The sequence below is a fragment of the Pteropus medius genome, unplaced genomic scaffold, assembly GCF_902729225.1.
Source record: "Pteropus medius unplaced genomic scaffold, Ma_sr-lr_union100, whole genome shotgun sequence".
Classification (NCBI taxonomy): domain Eukaryota; kingdom Metazoa; phylum Chordata; class Mammalia; order Chiroptera; family Pteropodidae; genus Pteropus; species Pteropus medius.
In genome coordinates, this window is record NW_024352789.1 from 428,452 (window position 1) to 446,870 (window position 18,419).

The 18,419-nt window shown below is 56.7% G+C and overlaps 2 protein-coding genes across 8 annotated transcripts in view; one reads left to right on the forward strand and one right to left on the reverse strand.

Annotated features, from left to right (window-relative positions):
• Window positions 1–500: 500 nt before the first annotated feature.
• SYT11 (synaptotagmin 11) lies at window positions 501–13,955 on the reverse strand. 4 transcript variants are annotated; one of them, XM_039849636.1, is made up of 4 exons: window positions 13,404–13,476; window positions 7,477–8,303; window positions 1,688–1,811; window positions 501–1,179 (listed from the first exon to the last, which is right to left on the reverse strand). In XM_039849636.1, the coding sequence occupies exons 1-4, from the start codon at window positions 13,474–13,476 to the stop codon at window positions 869–871; spliced, it is 1,335 nt and encodes a 444-aa protein (XP_039705570.1). In that variant the 3' UTR covers window positions 501–868. The 4 variants fall into 4 exon arrangements, with proteins under 4 accessions (XP_039705570.1, XP_039705573.1, XP_039705571.1 ...); XM_039849639.1 differs by lacking the exon at window positions 13,404–13,476 and adding an exon at window positions 13,090–13,234; XM_039849637.1 differs by lacking the exon at window positions 13,404–13,476 and adding an exon at window positions 13,657–13,955 and having other exon boundaries at window positions 869–1,179.
• A 1,574-nt stretch (window positions 13,956–15,529) lies between these two features.
• Window positions 15,530–18,419, forward strand: part of GON4L (gon-4 like) — a 41,012-nt gene continuing 38,122 nt past the window's right edge. For 2 of the 4 annotated variants that reach the window (XM_039849615.1, XM_039849616.1), the window contains exon 1: window positions 17,352–17,855. In XM_039849615.1, the coding sequence (XP_039705549.1) occupies window positions 17,378–17,855 (478 nt within the window). In that variant the 5' untranslated portion in view covers window positions 17,352–17,377. Of the gene's footprint in view, window positions 15,616–15,796; window positions 16,602–17,351; window positions 17,856–18,419 lie in introns of those variants that run through there. The other 2 variants (XM_039849612.1, XM_039849613.1) reach the window with 2 other exon arrangements.

The window sequence follows — 18,419 nt, forward strand, 5'->3', positions numbered from 1 at the left end:
TGCAAAGGGAGGTCACGGTGACCTCACTTCGCCCTCCTGTCCTCGCACCTGCCGAGCAGCGTTTGGGGCCAGCGGATGTGTCCCTGGGGACCACCCGAGAGCTGAGCGTGCCGTCTCCGAGGCCCCTTTCCGAGACGTCATCGCGTTTCGCAAGCCCAGCTCCCCCTCCTGAGCCTGGTGCGGCCCCGGGCGTCATGCCCCAATGACAGGCTGCCACGTACCCCGTCAGCCCAGCAGAGCGCAATCAGCAAAAGCACCCCATTTCTCAAACGCGCTCCCCTGCCGGCCCTGCCTGTCCCATGCCACCTCTGGACCCTGCGCTCGGTCAGAGAGCAGAGAAGTAAGGAGAAGGGGGAAAATGCGGACGAGGACGATGACGGCTTCCACAAGAGCAGAATATTCTCTGCAGAGGTGGGGAGCGAGAGTGACTCTCCAGAGGAGCCCGATAAAAAGAGGCCAATTTCAGGGAATCAGCAAATACAAGTCGGCACAAAACACAATTTTCATGGATTAAAATCTGTTAACTCGATATTGGCGGTTAGACTAATTTCTTCGTTTGTATTAGACATGCAAGTATAAGGTTACATTGTTATATATAGACTCGTAGAGGTCTCTCCCTCTCTTCTCTTCCCCGTTAAAAAAAAAAAAGAGAGAATTTCTAGTGCCTCGCAAAGGAGAAAAATCATCATCGCTAAGAACCGATCCGCAGCTGTGGTCATGGGTGTTCTCTGTGGGGTTCGTCTCGTAAGAAATTTTGTCCTACGACTAAAATGCGGTTTCGAGTCCACTTGTCTGCGCCACCTCTGTCCCCGCCGTGCCTGCCCGGCCCGGCCCGGCCCTGGGGGGAGAGGCGAGGGCGCGGGCGGGGCTAGTACTCGGTCAGGCTGTGCCACTGGACCACGGGCTTGCGGGGGCTGGCGCACACCTCCCGCCAGTGCTCGGCGCCGCTGGCCGTGACGCTGTGCGCCCCCAGGATCAGCCGGCCCACCACCTCGTTCTTGGTGGTGCGGTCGAAGTCGATGACGAGGAACTCGATGGTGATGTCGGGCAGGAGGTCGGCGGGGATGTCGTAGATGAAGGACTCGTTGAAGACGGGGCTCAGCGTGCACTTCTTCACGTGGGTTTTCTTCTTGGCGATGCGCTTTCTGCCGTAGTAGACGCTCACCTTGACGTAAGGGTCTGGGCCCCCAGGTGGGCGAGAGAAAGGGAGACGGGCCTGTGACACGGTCCCCCTGCTGGACTGGGCCTCACCCTGAGGAGGACGGGTTCTGCCGTCCCCCTCCGTGGCCACCCCGTGTGGTCAACGAGGGCACAGCAAGGGCATGCCCGACCGCGCCAGGGACAAGGGGCCCAGGAACCCAGGCCAGGGTGGGGGTGGGGGAGGAGACGGAGCCCCTCCCAGGGTCAGGCGTGAGGAAACCGCCACATCGGGCAGTCAGGTGCAGGGCCTACGTCCCCCGGGACCCCTCGGGCGCCTCGCCGGATGCAAAGGCCCCGTCTGCACACCCAGAAAACCCCCCTCCCCCGGCCAGGAAAATAAAATCGACGCCCCAGACATCCATCAGGACGGGGTGGACAGAGGTGCATGGGTGTGGGGCAGAAGGCCTACGGGTCCCGAAACGTGGGGTGTGCCTGGGCCACCGGCGGTGGGGGCCCAGACGGCGAGACAATCGGAGTAAATAGCTGCTACCTGACAGACCGGTGATATCCATCTTCGGCAAGTGTCTGGCTTTGAGGACCACCACTGTCATTCTCTGGGCCACCGGCTGGTATGACAGGGACACCTGCAGCTCCCCTCTGCTGATACACTTCTGTGGAGAGGAAAGGGCAGGTGAGAGCTCCAGCAGAGGGTGCGGGAGAGGAGGGGGCGGGGCGGAAGGCGGGTGTCGAGGGCAGGTGCTCGGCCCATCCAGGTGTCACTGCCACGCTGCAGGGGGACGGGAAGGAAACGTTCCCACCGTGACCCCGACCCGCAGCGAAACCGTTCGTGTGGGGAGGGGCGCAGCCTCATGGTTAAGGCCATGGTCCCCGAAGCCGGCCTGGCCTGGATCCGAGTCCTGCCTGCGACGTCTCATCGTGTGACCCGGGACGAGGTGCTGGACGTGGCCGTGCTCCGTTTCCTCGTCTACGAAGTGGGACTAACCCACGGGCCTCTCAGGAGATTTAAACGTGGCCCGTTCCGTGAAGCGCCAGGTGGGAGGCCGGAAGCAGGGGCCCGAGGCCCGACGTGGCCACTCGTGCACCCCTGGCCCTGGGAGCCTGGGTGGCTAACTGGATGCGAGTGTAGGGCACAGTGCAGAGTTTCTAGCTTACAGCCTGGGGCCGAGGCTGAGAGAAGGAAAAGGAGGTAGAATTTGAAAAATTTAGGACGCGATAAGTTAAATTTGGAACAAAATCATTCCCCCTACTACCGAATCCCGTTCCCTGTATTCTTCATAGCCCCACGGAAGTGTCACCTACTTCAGAAATTCTCCTTAGATTGAGCAAAAATAGGCTGTTTGCACCACCGGCCTCACATCCATGCCGGTGATTTCTTGTGCACTTACTAAGCGCCGAGCTCTCTGCCAGCGGCTAGGGCTGGACAGATGGACGAGGAGCCCCGCCCTCGGCAGTCCCACGGGCTGGCACTCTCCCTGCTCAGGTGTGTCGGGCACAGGAAACAATTCAGTTTGGCTTATCAGTGAACAACGAGGGGAACCCCTAAAAGTCTGTGCTTCGATTACAAGCCTTAAGTCAGCGTGGGGGGATGAAACTGTGATAACACTTCACGCAGCTTAAAACATTTCTTGGGGCTCCGTGTCCCATCGAGAGCACTGCTGGCTAAGATGTAGACGTCGCCGTTAGCTTTCAAAATCGAAATACGAAAGAGAATACGCTTTTTGAAAGCTTCCCGTGGCTCCTCTTTCTCGCCAAGGGGAACCCCCACTCTTCCCTCACGCAGGACACATGCCATCGACGCCTGACTGCACCCATGCGAAGCGCTCTCTGCCAGTCTAAAGTCACGCGCTGGTTGCCTCGGCGACCAGGACGCTGCTGGCTGCTGTCTCTGGGAACTCAGTCGGAGAATGTAGACTCATTCTTCCCATTAGCCACCGTGGAATGGCATTGGGGAAGTCATCGCTCAGAAAAATAACATCAAACGCCTCCCCTGCAAACATTCAGGACCGAACTACCCCGGATGGGAGCCCCCAGCTACATGTGTCTATTTACATTTTAATTCAGTAAAATTCAATAAAATTAAAATTTGAGTTCCTCAGTCACAGTAGCCAGACTGGACGGTGAAGACAGGGAAGGTCCCATCGTCACAGTAAGTCCCAGCGGACAGCTCCGATCTAGAAAGAAACTCTGAATTATTTGGGCCACTGCTCCTTGCTGTTTCCGTGAATAATGAAATAGTAACTAGATTTGGTATCTATTTCTGGGGTCATCTTTGAATACTGGTATCTAGATGTTAAATATGCAATCTTTAAATAAAATTCTAACTTTATATACAGAAGAAGGATAGGTAGGCAGAAAGGAAAATTTGACGTAAAAAACAGAGTGTTATTTGTAAAAATCACATTGACTACAAGATTATAGTTTAGGTTTCCCAGTTATTCAAAACTGTTTCCTAAATCATCCATCATAGCAAAATCTTCCTAATCTAAACCACCCCCCTTCCCCAGTTCTTTGGGAAAGTGGACAACTTCTAGTTCCCCTTTTAATACTTTTCTCCCTAAAATCACTCCTCAGGCACCTGTCCTCCACCCGATCCCCTTCGCCTTCGGCATCTTCCGTGGGCAGAACGCCCGTCCCCACTCGGCTGCCCCTTCGTGACGCCCGAGTGTGCAGCCACGACGCCCCCCGAATGCTGTTCCACCCTGCATTGAAGAGCAGAGGTTCACGTCCGGCTGCCCCTCCCCGCTCCCTCCCCACCCGGCCTCTCTCCGGGAGCCTGTCAATGGCTCCTTCTCAAGGACTCTTTGTCAAGAGCTGAGAGCGAGCCATTTCCAAGCCCCTTGGCTCCGCGAGGCAAAGACCTGTCGGGGGGCCAGCAAGCAGGAGGATGGTGGGGGGTGGGGTGGGAAGGGGCTTTATCCACGCCTGACAGAGCTGGGAGGCTTTGCTCCCAGAGAGCGGGGTCCCCAGAGAGGCCTTCAGAGGAAGGGGACACCTAGGCGACGAGATGTCGGTTTCCTCTCATTAGTGGAATTCGTCCCTTCCAGAGCGATTTTACTAGCCACAGAGGCTTCTCACGAAGTGGACCCACCAGCCCCAATAAACCTCGACTGGGGTCAGAGGTCCCGGGGGCCCCTCCATCCACATATGTCACAGTCACAGGAAAACAAAAGCAGCAAAAGCTTCGCCTGACCCCGTCCGCTCTGTCTCCTCCCCGACTCATCCCGGCCACGTCCGTCCTCAGGGCCCCTGGGAACTGACGTCCCTATTTCTTTCTCTCCTTTCAGCCCCTTTGGCTGGATTGGGTGACCTCGAAGGTCCCTCGTGACTCTGCGATTTTAAGACCCCTTTCGTCCCCATGACCACTGTCCCCGGTCATCGACGCCAGATCTGGCCGTGGAAAGACAGGAAACGGTCTGGAAGGCAGTGTCCTGGGGAAATGAGGTGGCGTGACCTCCCGCATTACTGTAAATCACCCCTTTCCCGCGTCTCCTCCCCATCCACCAGCCCCCATGTCCCGCCTCCCTGCTCCTTGTGAGGGGCTTCTTAGGGGAAAGCAAATTCACTTTAGCTTCCGGCTGAATAAAATATTAGGAAAAGAGCTGCCACTAAAACAAACAAACAAACAAACAAACAAACAAACAGAAACTAGTTCCCAAAGTCCGACTCAGAGATTGGGGGCATTGTAGGGTTCATACTGTGATCTTCTTTCACGAATAATCCGGGGTTAATTTTTCGCGCTGCTTATAACTTTTTGTAGAGTCACAAGAGCTGGGAGTGCTCCCACTAGCCTTGGTGATCCAGCCAAGAGGGAGTCTGGGGCCCAGGGAGGACACCTGCTCGCCCAGAGGGAGGCAGTGGGAAGGGCAGAGCCGAAGTGACACGGCCAGTCCTGGGCTTCTTCAACTGGCCTGACTGTGTTGCGGAACCTTGGGGGGACATGTGGCCCCGTGCTGTAAGGGGGTGCCTCACGCAGACCGGGAAAAGCTCTACAGACCGCGTGGCTCTAACAGATGAGCTCAGGCGGGATCCAGAGTGGACAGACTACTGGCTACGGGGGGAGGATCTAGGGGAGATGCGTGGAGGCTGCGGTGCTCACGATTCGCAGGGACAGTGGCTCTGGAGATGACAGCCACAGCCCATGGGACCCGGCCCCGCCCACAGGCGCTGCTGGTTGGGGGACAACAGGCTCAGGAAGGCTGGGAGGTGGGAAGGCACGGGGGTGGGCCTGCATAGGCTCCCGTGTCCCGTCTAGGGGCCCTCCCGGGGGACGTGTCCCTCAGGATCCCAGCCCTGGCTCATCCCTCCTGCAGGGAGTTAATAAAGTGGAAAGAAATCTGGCTCTTGCCAAGAGCCCCTGGCAGTTGGGCAAACGCTACAGTCTGTGCTCCCTGCCCAGGGTCCTGGATTCGAGGCTGTTTTGTTCCAGCCCAGATCGGGCTCTCGACAGTCTCCCCCGCTGCAGCTTGGCACAGAGCCTTCCGCCTCGGGCTGTCTGAGGAGCGGGCTAGCTGGTGGCTCTGCCCAGCGGAAGGGTGGCCCGCAAGAGGAGCTGGATGGAGGCGTGGGGACCGCTGTGAAGGGGAGCCGGACGCGGGGAGGGCGGGCAGCGGCCTGCGGAAGAAGGTGCTGGAGCCGAGGGGACCGAGGGGTCGACAGGGCGGGGGCTGCGGTTTCTGGCGCTCGGAGAACCCCGCCCTGTTAGGCTCTCTGCTGTCTCATTAGGTCCTGGCACTGGACCGGCGTTTGCACCTCTACCGTTCTTCGGAGTTTCTGGACCGCCCCGGCCCTGGGCAGCGAGCTGAGCGTGCCACGCCACAGCTGCAGTGCCGTGGCCAACGGCTTGATGGGGTGGCCGCGGAGAGACAGGCCCTGCTACACAGCAAAGTTAGGACCCTCTCCCGGGGGAACGGCCCCCTGCTCCTTCCCCCGCTCGGTGAGGCGCCCTGCCTCCCAGGACAAGCCTCGTTCCCGGAGCGCACGGCACACGCAGCCCCTGCTGGCCCAGATGCCTCGCTGTCCAGTCCCGAGCCTCCGACCCGCCGTCTGAGCCAGGCAGCATGGGCCTGCAGGTGACGTGCTTTAGTGACCTTGATGTCCTTTCTGAGCCCTCTCCCTGCTTCTCCACGGACGCGAGTCCCCTTGTCTGACTCTGTCAAAACACTAGTGTCTCCAAACCACATATATCGCCTGGGGATCAAACTTTATTAAAAATGAAAATTAATAATAATAATAATTATTATTATTATTATTGTTATTAGTGGTTACGATTCAGCGGAGGTTTGCGGTGTCCTGGGGACGATGCAAGCCCATGACCTGGCTGAATTCCTACGAGGAGCTGAGAGTCAGAGGAGCTAAGCAGCTCGCCCAAGGTCAGCGGGCTGGTGGCATTTGGGCTAAAAACGTAGGTCTGACTCCAGAGCCCTTGCTAGCGACTACTTACGTTTATCCCCCCAAAAGAGAAGGAAACTCCGAGCTGGAGATGTCCCCAGCTCCGTTCAAAGCACCCGCCACACTTGCCACGCGGTCACTGCCGGGACTGCTGGCCTCTCGTCCACTAGAGCAAAAGCCCCTCCCGAGGCCGTGACCCGCCGGGGCTACCGCCGGCCGGAAGTGAGGTCAGGTGGCTCACCTCCAGGGCCCGAGCACTCACCACAGAGCTACACCGCCTCCCTGGCTGTGGAAGAAATCAAGGAACAAGTGGAGGACAGGGGGCATGTTTCTTGCACCCCTGAAATTCCAACCGAAGAGCCAGTGCTGGCCTTCTGGGAAGAAGGCAGAAGGAATGGACCTCTCCCCTTCCAAGGCCAGCGGGAAGAGAGCGGGGGATGGAGAGGTTTCTGTGGCCAAGGTCTGGGCTCGGGTGGGGGCTGGACGGTGAAGCGCTTCACTAAACTGCATTTATAAACCGGTTACTAGAAGCCACGTACGTGACACGTCGCATCTGAGGTTTGGGCTGCAAAGGGAAGCTGGAGGAAAAGTTACTGAACAATTTGGTTCACTGGAGGAAGGCTACACGTCATTTTGGGGAACAAATGAGCCCTGACACCCTTGAAATGGTGAGGGTCTAGGCCTGGGGGTCCGGCCAGCATCGGGACACCGACCGCTAGGCGACATGTCAGAGGCTACCCGTCCGGCTTCCTACAGCTTCCTACAGGAGCCGTCACCGCCAGTCCCACCGCCTTACTGTGACCACGGCTTATTCTGGAAAACTGCAAGCTCCCTTCCCACAGCCCCGCTTGGCCCCCCGCTCTATCCCCTGTGCCCCCGGAGATCTTGTCTCCCCACCCCGCCCTCAACTGCAGCTCTCCCCCTCACCTGGATGTTCCTTTTGACGATGTCCCTGGTCAGCTGCGCCTTGCCGGTGCTGGGGTCCACGCCGGCCAAGGGCACCATGACCTCCCCGATGACGTCGTCCCGTGAGAAGCGGTCGAAGCTGAGGACGAGGAAGTGCAGCACCAGGTCCTGCAGCTGGCTGTACGGGACGCCATAGAAGGTGAAAGTCTCGTCAAACACGGGGTCCAGCGTCTTCCGCAGCACCCTGGTCTTCACCCGGTGCCTCTTGTCGGGCAGGATGGTCATCTTGATGTAGGGGTCGGAGCCCTGGGTCTGGTCGTCCATCACCGGCAGCCCGTGGGCCTCCTGGATGGTCACCACCAGGGCCTTCTTGGGGAAGTTATAGTCCACGGAGAAGGTGAGGGACCCTAGCGTGACGTCCTCCTCCGGGGACGACGGAGACGTGGTTTTGCTCTCCCCAGGGGTCAGGCTTGGGACGGGGCTCCTCGGCTCCTCCCCGTCGTCCACTCTGATGGGCAGCTGGCCCATGCAAGCCCCGGAGCCCGGGGCCGCGGTGCCCTGGTCTTGGCCCAGCAGGCCGGCCTCGGCGACCCCTGCCTGCGGGGTCCCGCGCCCGCCTCCCCTCCCCGGGCCATCTCTGTCTCTCTGCATCTTGACGATTTTCTTTCCGCTGCTGAGGGCCTCTGGGTATATGCTGACGCCTTTGAGCATGTGAATGAACTTGTAGGGCGGGGTCTTGTGCTTCTTCTCCGCCTGCTGGTGGCAGCACGTCCAGACGAAGACGGTCACCGAGACACACACCACCAGCACAGAGGCCCCGACCAGGCCGGCCACCACCGGCGACACGTCTGAAGGTGGAGACCAGAGATGCGTCAGGGTGGCGGGCCTCAGCCCGCCCTGAGCACCCCTGCTGAGCGACATGCCCCCCCCACGCCCGCTCCCGCAGCCCGGCCCCCACCGCAGGGCCTGCTCATCCAGGCTACTACAGACTTCTGCCCTCTCTCCGGGACCCCTGGCCCATGCTCTCGAGGCCGCTCCCTCCACCGGACCTGAGCGGAATGCCTGCCTCCTCCAGAAGCCGACCCCGACACGCCCCACCTGACTCCCTGCCTTTTCGGATCCGGCCCTTGGCACTGAGGACCCGGTCTGCCCTGTGAGTGCCACCACGGCCCCTTTTGACATGGGAGCCCTTCACCTCAACCGTTAGACGGGGGCACGAGCCGTGTCTGGTCTCGGGAGGCCCTTCCCCGGTGTCCAGCGTGGGGTTTGCAGGCAGCGTGCTCGTGACTTTGGGGCGGGAGGACGCGGGGTGACTTTGGGTGGTTTCAGCAGGGTGCTCAGGGGTGGTGGAAGCGGTGGGTGGTAGAAAGAACTCTGGGCCAAGTACTTTTAAAATATGTTCCGAATTGCAGCTCCCAGGTATTTAAAAATGCAAGGGTTTTCAATGGAAAAGAATAGGCTGTGGAAGATGTCAGATCTTTGGTCAGATGCCACCTTGTTAGTGAGACCTCCCCTGACCTCCCTATTTAAACGTGCAACCTAAAAAGTAAGTAAATAAGTAAAAAATAAACGTGCGACCTCTTCCGTCCCTCGAGAGCCAGACTTCCTCGCCCTGCTTGATTTCTCCATGTGTCTGTCTGTCCGTCTGTCTGTCTCTCTCTCTCACAGATAGGCACAGCCATATATGGAGACACTCACACGCACATATATAATTTTACTAGTTATCGTCTGTCTTCACTAGAATGTCTGTTTTGCTCATTTCTGTATCCCCAGCACTAAAAACACACGGCAGGTACTTAGTCGACGTTTGTCGAATGAACAAGTAACCGAAGAGAAACAGGCAGCCTCCTCCCCTTTGTCTGGTCTCGAATTCTCTCGCGCGAGTTGGGCCCCTGACTTGCATCATTGGGTTTGGGCTTATTTCCACCCCCTCTTGAATTAACCGACGCCAGTTCGTCTAGATACAGCCCCTAGTTTTCCATCTTACTTTGGCTAAGATGGGTAGAAGACTTGGGTAGGGCAGGGAGAAATAAAGAAAGAGACATGATTCCAGCATGTTCCAGATTCTTCCTGGAACACCCTTTCTGCAGGCGTCTGTCAGGCCCCCTGCAGGCCTCTGTGCGCGTGTCCCCTTATTAGAGAAGGGCGTTCCCACCGCCCCAACGCCCTGCTCTATTTTTCTTCTCAGCACTCGTTATTCTCGACAGACACTCATTTGTCTGTTTTCCCTCCCCAGACACACTTAGTAAGAGCGGTGACCGTCCGCTTTGTTCACTGCCCTCGTCCTGGAACCGCGCGGCCCGTCGCAAGTGCTCGGGGAACAAATGAGTGAGTGGACGCGAAGCAGCCTCCACGGACTGGAAAAATGAGGACGAGGTCGACAGGGTCGCATGTGCCAGCGATACACGTAAAATTCTATTTGGTCTTCAAAACCCGTCGACGGGCCGTGGGAGACCCTGACCGACAAGAAGGAGCAAAAGTCACCTCGTAGTGGAGGCGACCGCAGCTCGGGGTATAATCAGGCTAGCCCGCTCCTACAATGAACACTGCATCCGGCTTCAGGACAGCATAACTTCATCCGCGCTGCTCGTAATGCGCGTGGAACGTTCTGTCCAGGACTGACAAGAGTAGAAACTGCGATTTTGGGGTGTACATTTATCAGGTCCCTGCCGGGCACTGTGCTGAGGCTTCCTCTCTGTGAATCAAAGCACTCACTGAAAAGGTACTCCGAAGCTCCCCACTTCACAGGGGAGGGACCTGGGGACTCAAATTGGCCCGAGGCCACATGGTAGCAAACCACAGAAGTGGGACGGAAACCCCTTCCTTCAGAGACCAAAACGCCTCTACGGCACGGGTAGTCAGAACGTAAGAGGCCCGGACTCCACAGCAAAGGAAAACAAATGGAAGAATCTGAAGATGCCGAGGGTCTAGCAATAATAATCGTCTTCAATTATTTAAGGCGTTTTGATGGAAGGAGCTGCGATTTGATTTTATTGTGGAGGGCGGGTCTAGCACTGGGCGGACAGGCGACAGGAAGACAGATTCTGACTCCGTGAAGAGTCCGACTGTTCCCAGAACTGCCACCTCATGGCTCAGACTGCCTCGCCCAACCACAAACCTCCAAACAGAGGGTGGATCACCACCGGGCAGGCGTATTCTAAAACCGATCCCTTCCACGGGGACTGCACTGAACGTCTGAGGTTCTCTCCACTTCGAACATTCCAGGGTTCTATGAAAGCTGGGGCCAGGTAAGAAGAGAAGGGGTTACGTTTTTAAGATAATATAGACAGAGAGTTACCAAGGTGACCATGTCCACGGCCGTACTGAATAATAACAGCGTTTATTCTCGGAGCGTTAAGTGGGAGTTCTACGGGAGAGCTTTCACAAAGTGGGGGCAGCCTTGGCGTTCAGCTCCGTGAGAGCAAGCCGAAGTGGCAACCCGTCCATCCTCGAGTCCCTGAGTCTCTTGCTTTTCACGCGAGCTCATTAAAGGTCCATTTGAACAATGATTGGTTTCCACTGGTTTCCATCAGAACACAAGCTGAAGAAATGGCTTTCCATTCACCAGGCAGGGGCCTTCCCGAAGGTCGCTGGCTCCTGGCTGGTGAAACTGGACGCTGACGGTCTCCATGAGAAGAGGAAGGCGGCCAACGACCAAGATGGGTATATTTTCAAGATTGATTTGGAAAGGAGATCGAAAGGCCCACATTGGGGGACATCTGAGGGATCCTTTTGGCTCTCCCATGAATCTACTCTGATCCTGAGGGAAGCCAGGGCTGCCTACCAAGCCTCAACTTTTACTGATAGAAAGTGGAGGTGGTGTGGGTAGGAGAAGACAGGGGGTTTCACGTTTCAGGACAGGGAAGGACTCACTCACCGGTTTGTTTCCCACCTCCGCCCTACTTTCCTCTGCATTTGAGTGTTCGTTAACCCCCGCCTCTCTCCCCCACGCTCAAGGCAGTGAACCAGAAACATCAGGATTTGGAAAGCCAGAACCCTCTGTCCTGCTTTAGTCAAAAGCGTGGTGGGAAAAGGAAGTTGGAACGAATGGCCAAAGTGAGTGTTTTAAAGTGGTTGTAAATGGCAGTGACCCCTGCTGCTTGTTCCTTTTGTCCTCCAAGGTCATGGGTAATTAAGTGTTGGCTTGATGTGTCTCCCAAGGGCTATGGCATTTGAAATGAAGTACCCTGTGAGGCACCAACAAGTCAGAAGCGGCAGCTCTCTAAGTAGGAGACCCTCTGTCGGGGTCAAAAGACCCAGGAGACACGTCTCTGGGCTACGCCCAGCTTTGTCGGCCTTGACCAGACCCCGCTTCCTGCCACTTCCTGTGCTAAAGCAGGCTTACCCCGCCAGGTGGGCCAGGGTGGTACTGTGAAATGAGACTGACCTGTGACATCGCCTGGACATTGGTTTAAATCCTAGCACCGGCCTCACTAGTTTCTTTGACTTTTATTTACTTTATGTTCATGAGCCTCAGTTTCCTCATCTGGCAAAAATACACACACTGCCTGCAGCACACACACACACACACACACATAATCCAGAGGGTACTTGTAAGGATTAAATAAATAACATGTAGTACATAAAAGGCTGATATAATTTCTTTTCTCTCCTCCGCCAGTGTTTCCTCTAAAGGAGATTCCTACATCCCATGCCACACCATCTCGCCCTGCGAGGAATATGGAGGGGTACGTTGGAAAGAAGGCCTGAGAAGAAAGAGGACCAGAAAGAGGATCGTGGGCTACTCGGGCCACCACGAAAGGGACGCCTACTTTGGAAATTTAGGGCTCAAAGCACAGCCATGCCGGGCTGAGGAGGCAGAAACACCAGCAAGACGCAGCCTGGGGAGTCGGCGGGAGCAGCGCTCGGTGGGTGCCGGGTGTTGACTGGGCGTTCTCCCTGATGCCCCGTCTCCTCCTGCTTTTGAGGTAATGGGGAACACGGAGCTCCGCTCCCCTCCACAGACCTCTTACCGGGGAGTGGGAAAAGCGTTTCCTGGGGGGGCCGTGGCCTCGCCCTGAACGCTGAGTGTCTGAGGGTTAGTCTCTGGGGGGCTGAGAGGGAACCCTGGGCCCACAGCAGCCCGGGCTGGCTTCCACCGCCCAGACTGGGGCGGCCTTGAGGGGGGCACAGGGCAATGCTTTCTTATGTTTGTACCAGGAAAGCACGGCGCAGGAAGTTTGTTACCCTAGCGCATTTTGGAGAGATCCCCGAAGAGGAAAAAACTTGCTTCTCGAGCTTTGCTTTCTGGCTTTCTTCCCTATTTTTTACTCCACTCTGCTCCAGGGACTGTATCCGAGCTTGGGGCCCACAGGGCAGGGTCGGGGACCAGCCGCGCCGAGGTGACGTAATGCTTTCTCTGGTACACAAAGCGGCCTCCCCGGGCTCGGCCTCTCTCGCCCCTCCCCCTCGGGCCTGGCTCGGGCCCCGCCAGCGCCAGCGCGGGTGAGTCCCCCTATTTGAAAAGCCAGCCCAGGCAAACAGGGAACAAAGGCCCGGGAGGAAGCGCCTGGGCGCTGCCAGGAGGCCCAGAAATAGACATCACGTCATCCCCGCCCAGCGGCACCAAGCGCCATTTGGTAGCACCGGAGGGACCCGACCATTACGGTGCAGAATAGAAGTCGCGGCGCTCACGTTCGCTCCCAGCTCCAGCATCCGCTGACCGGCTTCAGGAGCGGCTCCCTTTGGGCTCCCCGCCCCCGCACCTCTCTCCCCAGAGGCCGGCGCCTCCCCTGGCTGCCAGCCACACAGCCCACAGTCTCCAAGCTGCCATCTTGATGCCCCATCCCCCTTGCCACCTCCCTCCCCCGCAGCCCTGAGGACCAGGAGGGGGAGGAAAGGGCACCGCCCTGCGTGCCCCAAGGGGGAGGGCTCGGCCTACCCCACCTGTCCTCCTCCTCCAGAAGGAGGGGTTCACGTCCTCCGCAAGCTCGCTGGCTGTTTCTCACCTCTACAAGGTTCTAGCATCCTGGACCTCTCACCCTCCGTGTGGCTCTGGCCTTCCCAGTCCCTGCAGCCCATAGCTCAAGTTCAGGCGCCGTCTGCTGCTCGCTCCCCACCACCACAGGCCCCACTCTAGCGGGGCTGACCCTCGAAGGCCCTGGTCTGGGCTGCATTCCCTGTCCAGCCGCTGGGCCCCCCCATCCCTGACTTTGCAACGGTTTCGACTACCCCAGGCTTAGTTTGCCCGACTGTACTTACCAAAGCTAGGTCGGATATTGGTGATCTCAGCCATGTCGTAATCAGAGGCTATTGCTATAAAATGCTTTTGCAATGGTCGGACAGCCCTGGGAATCCCAGGTCAGTATCGAGGCCGCCGCTGTAGAGCGCTAGGTCAGGGGAGGGGGAAGGTATCTGGCGGACGCCTCCTGCGACAGTCTGATTCCCGGTTGCCAGCTGCGGTCGCCTCTTAAGATGCTCCAGGGATGCTCTGAGCTAAAGATGCAGGTGCAGCCAGACTGGTCCTGATGCGAAGTAGGCCCCGCCTTCTTCCGAACGGCCCTCGGCAGAAGACTCCGCCTCCGTCCGAAAAGTTCCGGAAGGCAGGACCCGCCCCTTTCCGGAAGATCTCGGGAGGTGACCCCGCCCATCGCCTAGACCCCGCCCACTGCCGGGCTGTGGGTCTATTAAGGAGAAAACCCCGAGGCTTGGGTAAGAAGTGTGTAGGTACATTTTCATACCCTATAGATCCTGTGATTCCGGTTCCCTGGGCTTAATATAGCAACGGAATCTTCTGGGTAAGAGGGAGCCCAGGATTTTGGAGAAACAAAATTCTATACCGCTTGCATCTCAGTATCAATTGCCATAATCGTATGCATTTCTGAGACTACTAAAGGTTATGGAAACTTTCTTAAACTTAAGACACCCTAATCAAACCTTGCTATAGTTAGTTGCACGACTCTGAAAATTTACTTAATTTTAATCGTACAAATGAAACGGATGGCTTTTGTGGAATGTAAATTAAAGTTGTTTTTATAAAAAGACTAATGAAGAGCGCCCAAGTCAATCGGTGTTGGATATTTCTCCTCTAGAAGTTTCAAGTGCTAAGGGCTGCTTAGGAGGGAAGGAGGGAAGAAGAAAGGGAGAGAGAGGAGGCGGGGAGCAAATCAGCGGATCAACATACTCTGTAGTTCAAAAGCAGGACACAAACGGAATGCCAAGCTGCTAGAGACTTCCTTGGCGTTTGGGAGTTAGGGTGATTCAGGTTAGAGTCAGACTGCTGGCGGGTATGTCCGTGATTACATCAATCTCGCTCTTCATTTTGACTGTGGATACTTCCATCAGCCTGTGGGATTCTGTTTACAGACAGAATCAGGTCAAATAGATTATTTAAGTGCACAAATATTTGTTGGCGGCTCCCCTGTAGGATGAGAGAGCTGAATGTGTTTTTCCAGCTTTGACATTCTGCCCTAGAAAAGTAGAAAGAACTTGGTGTTAGGAGTCATTCATTCGTTCAAAACACAGATGTTGAATTATTGAACATAGACTGTGCCCCGGGTACCTTCTTAGGCACTGGATAAATGCATTAGCAGCCAGAGCCAGGATCCCACACTCCCCGGGATAGCTGTGTATCTTTGTGGAATCACCTGCACAGCTGAGCCAGAGATTTATCCTGTGTAAATTGGAAGGTAGAGTAATATCCACTGTACCGTAGGGTTTATTGTGAAGATCAAATCACCCATAATAACGTAAGTGGAAGCATTTCGTAAAATGCAGAATATTATGCAGATATGAATGGTTACTACTATATTGAGTCCATGACAGCTTTATTGGGGAAACTGCATTCTTTGTAAGCCGGGGTTCTCCTTTCTGAAATTTTATGACGTCTCCATGTCTTTGGTCGCGCATTGCAAGTGTCTCGTGGCGAGAAGGGTTAGTTGTCTGAATCTCGACCCCTCGACCCCCCAGCTTGGCTTTCAGTACGATAGCTCCCTAGACGGAAAAAGCGAGGTATTCGCCTTTAAATTCTCTTGCCCACAACTGACGCGCCATCTTGGCGGCTTCACTTCGCCCGAGACCGGGATGGCGCCCGGTGCCCGGCGCGCGCTCCTCGACGTCCCGACGCCGCGCGCCGCGTCTCGGGGTCGCGCACGTAAGTCGCTGCCGCTGCCTGACTTCCGGCGGCCGCGACGCGGCGTTTCCGCGGGCCCCGGCCGGCTGGTGAGGGCACGGGGCCGTGCGCCGCGGGCCGGGCGGGGGCGGCGCGAGCGGGGCGGCGGGGCCGAGGGCTGGCGCGGGGTGCGCGGCGGCGGCGAGGGGCGCGGGGTGCCGAGCCGGAGTGGGGCCCGCGGCCGGGCTCGGTGCCCAGGTGAAACGCGCCTCGGGACCGCTTTTGAAATCCCTATCCTGGAGGGCCCGCGCGGGTGGCTTCCTCCTCTTGGTCCGACTCCAGTTCCCGCAGGGGGCGGGGGCGCCGCTGCTGTGTTTTCAGAGCCTGGAGCCGGTCCCTGTGCTTTTCTTCCTTTTCCTTCCTTTCCTGGACGTCAGTAATTCATGTGTGGAATATAGGACTCGCTTCAGCTACCCCCACTCCACTTGACCCACTCGCCACCCTCCCTTACGGGGATCCGCGGAATCCTTACCTGTGTTTGAGCTTTAATTACCAAGATGAGGGCATCGGATGATTGGGGGTGAGGCGGGGTGGCTGTGGGGAGACCTGTGCTAGTGTCCTGGGGAAACAGAATCAGGGAGGTTTGAAACTAACCTTGTAGTTCCGACTCTTAAGAGTTCGGAGGAGCTTTATTTTGCAATCCTCTGCTCCAAACTTCCATCTAGTGCCCCATAGGCGGACATTCAGACTTTGAGCATTGTCGGTGATGGAGAACGCACTGCAACACAAGGCAGCTTCTTCTATTCTGGGACCTATTGTACTGAATAGTACTGAATAAAGTTTTTTTGAGGTAGAAAGTTGCAGTCAGTCTCCATATAATGCTTAACTCTTGGTCCACATGCTGCATAGAATAAGCACAGAATAGGAAATTCATGTCCTCTGCCATTCATTCATACATTCAGGGAACGTTCATTAAGTACAGTAAGGTACATACCGCGGAGTGCTAGGTACTAGCCGAAAGAGGCCTTTTCCCGAAAAAGCACATAGTTTGAGGGGCGGGAGTGGCCAGGAGACGGAAGAGGCGATCACAGAAGTGGTAAGTACCAGTCGAAGAGGTTTGCAAGGATGCACTATAAGAACATCAGAGATGCTCTCCAGTTTAGGTTCGTGTTGCTTTGAAAATGCGATAACTGTAATTGAAGCCAAGGCACCAGAAGTAACATAGTATAGAGAACAGCAGGGATCTCCCGCTTTCGACACAAAATTTCTTTTAATACAGCCCACCTGTTCAAACGACCACACTTCGCTTTTGGATTGTTTCTGTTTATGAAACCAACAATAGAAAACATTTATTGATCTAATAAGTTACTCTCTAATGGTGCGGGTGCTATTTTTACTTCATTTTTATAGCCGAGGAAACAGATTCAGGTTAAGTAACTCGCACAAGGTCACAAAGCTGGAGAGAAGTTGGCTTGGGAAACAAGTCGAGTTTGACGTACAGTTTGCTCAGCATCGTGCTGGTTTACCACACTGATGGTAATTAACGCTAATCACTTACTGTGTGATTCTTGTAATAACGGTGAGGTAAGAGTAATCATTTTTCCCGTTGAAATTGAAGTTTAGAGAGGTTAAGCCACTCAGCCAAGGTGCCTTACTAATCAGTGATGGAGGGAGGATTTCGATCAGGCGCTCTCACCACCTGTGAACTCCCAGCTCACGGGGGACTGTGCATTTGGTGTGAAGTACTGTGTCCGTGATCGACCGTGAGTGAGTGGGAAGACACTTGAGGAAATACGATTATCGTAATTAATATGAAGGTGATGAGAACTTGCTTCTGTCCTTTTAGGATGGAACAAAAGTAGGACTTTTAAAATGGTGCCCAGTAAGAAGAGAAGAACCGCAGTGACCGAGTCCCCACAGCATCAGGGCATCCAGGAGGACGGTGACCTAGACCTAGAGTCGGCCGATAAACCAGGATCTGAGCAGGTCGAAAGCCTGGGGTCCTCGTCGCTGCCCCAGGGCCTCGAAGCGCCGTCTGTGCAGGACGCAGCGTATCCGCTCGGTGTGGAGGCCCCGTCCTTGAGCTCTGGGCTGCTCACCCAGGACGCAGGGGCGCCAGTGCCAGAAGCTGTCGGCGTGGCCGTCCCTAAGGGCAGCGCCCTGGCTTCCCCGGAGTCCTCCCGGCCCCGTGACACGCATACTGGTAAAGAGAACCTCCAGGCCGCTGGCGCAAAGAGAGGGAAAAAGATGACGCTCAGGCCCCGGCCGGTTCCCCAGGAAGACAGAAGCGACCCTCCCGTCACAAAGGAGCCCTTTCCAGGAGAACCTGGGGAAGACGTCCAGGGGGAAGGTGAGCCGCGCGGGGTCTTCAGGCTGCGTTTCTCTGTCGGTTCTGGGTTGCCGTGGCCTCCGCTGTCGCTGCTGCGTGCTCTGCCTTTACGAGCCCCGAGTGGCCTCACGGGGACTGGTTGGGTGTGGGATCGGGTCAGCGGTGGACTTCACGAGTGGGGGGACTTCCTTCCCCCGCTCCAGTCCTCGAATCCCCGTCTGGGTTCTTCCCTTTCCTTTCTCCGATCCCGTCAGGTCTGGGGTGGGGTGACCGTGTATGGCCTTCTGTGGCGTGGTGGGTCTGTGCAGTGGGGCTTGCGGAGGCGGGCAGCGGCTTGGGGAGAGGCTGCTGCCGGGGACATTGGGAAAGGCTCCACAGGGATGACAGAACCCTCAGGACCGAAGGCTGAGCTGCAGTTCGACGGAATGACGGCAGGGGTGTCATGGGCCAGACCGGTCCGGCAGGGGCCCGGGGCGGAGGAGGGCGGCGCCGCAGTGGCGTGGAAGGAGTGGCGGGAGCTGACAGAGTGGCGGCTGTGTTTCCATGCTGCAGGGCTTCGCTTTTCACGCGTGTCCTCGGGGGGGG